At 55.7% G+C, this 366-nt stretch overlaps 1 protein-coding gene across 1 annotated transcript; it reads right to left on the bottom strand.

The window, feature by feature from the left end:
* Nucleotides 1–35: 35 nt before the first annotated feature.
* Nucleotides 36–332, bottom strand: LOC121939668 (ephrin type-A receptor 4a-like; the record flags this gene model as incomplete). The annotated part of the gene is made up of 1 exon (XM_042482658.1): nucleotides 36–332. A coding segment is annotated over one exon (297 nt), but the record flags the coding sequence as incomplete, so codon positions are not given.
* Between the last annotated feature and the right edge of the window lie 34 nt (nucleotides 333–366).

Genomic DNA, 366 nt, shown 5'->3' with positions numbered 1-366 from the left:
TGAGACAGGTGAGACACAGACAGGTGAGACACAGACAGGTGAGACAGAGACAGGTGAGACAGGTGAGGCTGTCTGACCCTCAGGAAGCTGTCGAGCGCTCCGTTCTCCATGAACTCGGTGAGGATCATGACGGGACAGGAAGTGGTGATGACGCCCTCCAGGTGGATGATGTTGGGGTGCTGGAACTGACCCATGATGGACGCCTCTGACAGGAAGTCCCGCCTCTGTTTGTCTGTGTAGCCGCCCTTCAGCGTCTTGATCGCTACGTAGTTCTCCTTCCTGCCTGGGACCCTCAGCCGACCACGACACACCTCGCCAAACTCACCTGGACAGGTAGATCAGAGACTATTATTAGACTTATGGACA

This window comes from Plectropomus leopardus, unplaced genomic scaffold (assembly GCF_008729295.1).
Source record: "Plectropomus leopardus isolate mb unplaced genomic scaffold, YSFRI_Pleo_2.0 unplaced_scaffold55751, whole genome shotgun sequence".
NCBI classification, from domain to species: Eukaryota; Metazoa; Chordata; class Actinopteri; order Perciformes; family Serranidae; genus Plectropomus; species Plectropomus leopardus.
Note: the sequence above shows the minus strand (reverse complement) of the source record. Positions and strands in the feature narration are given on the sequence as shown.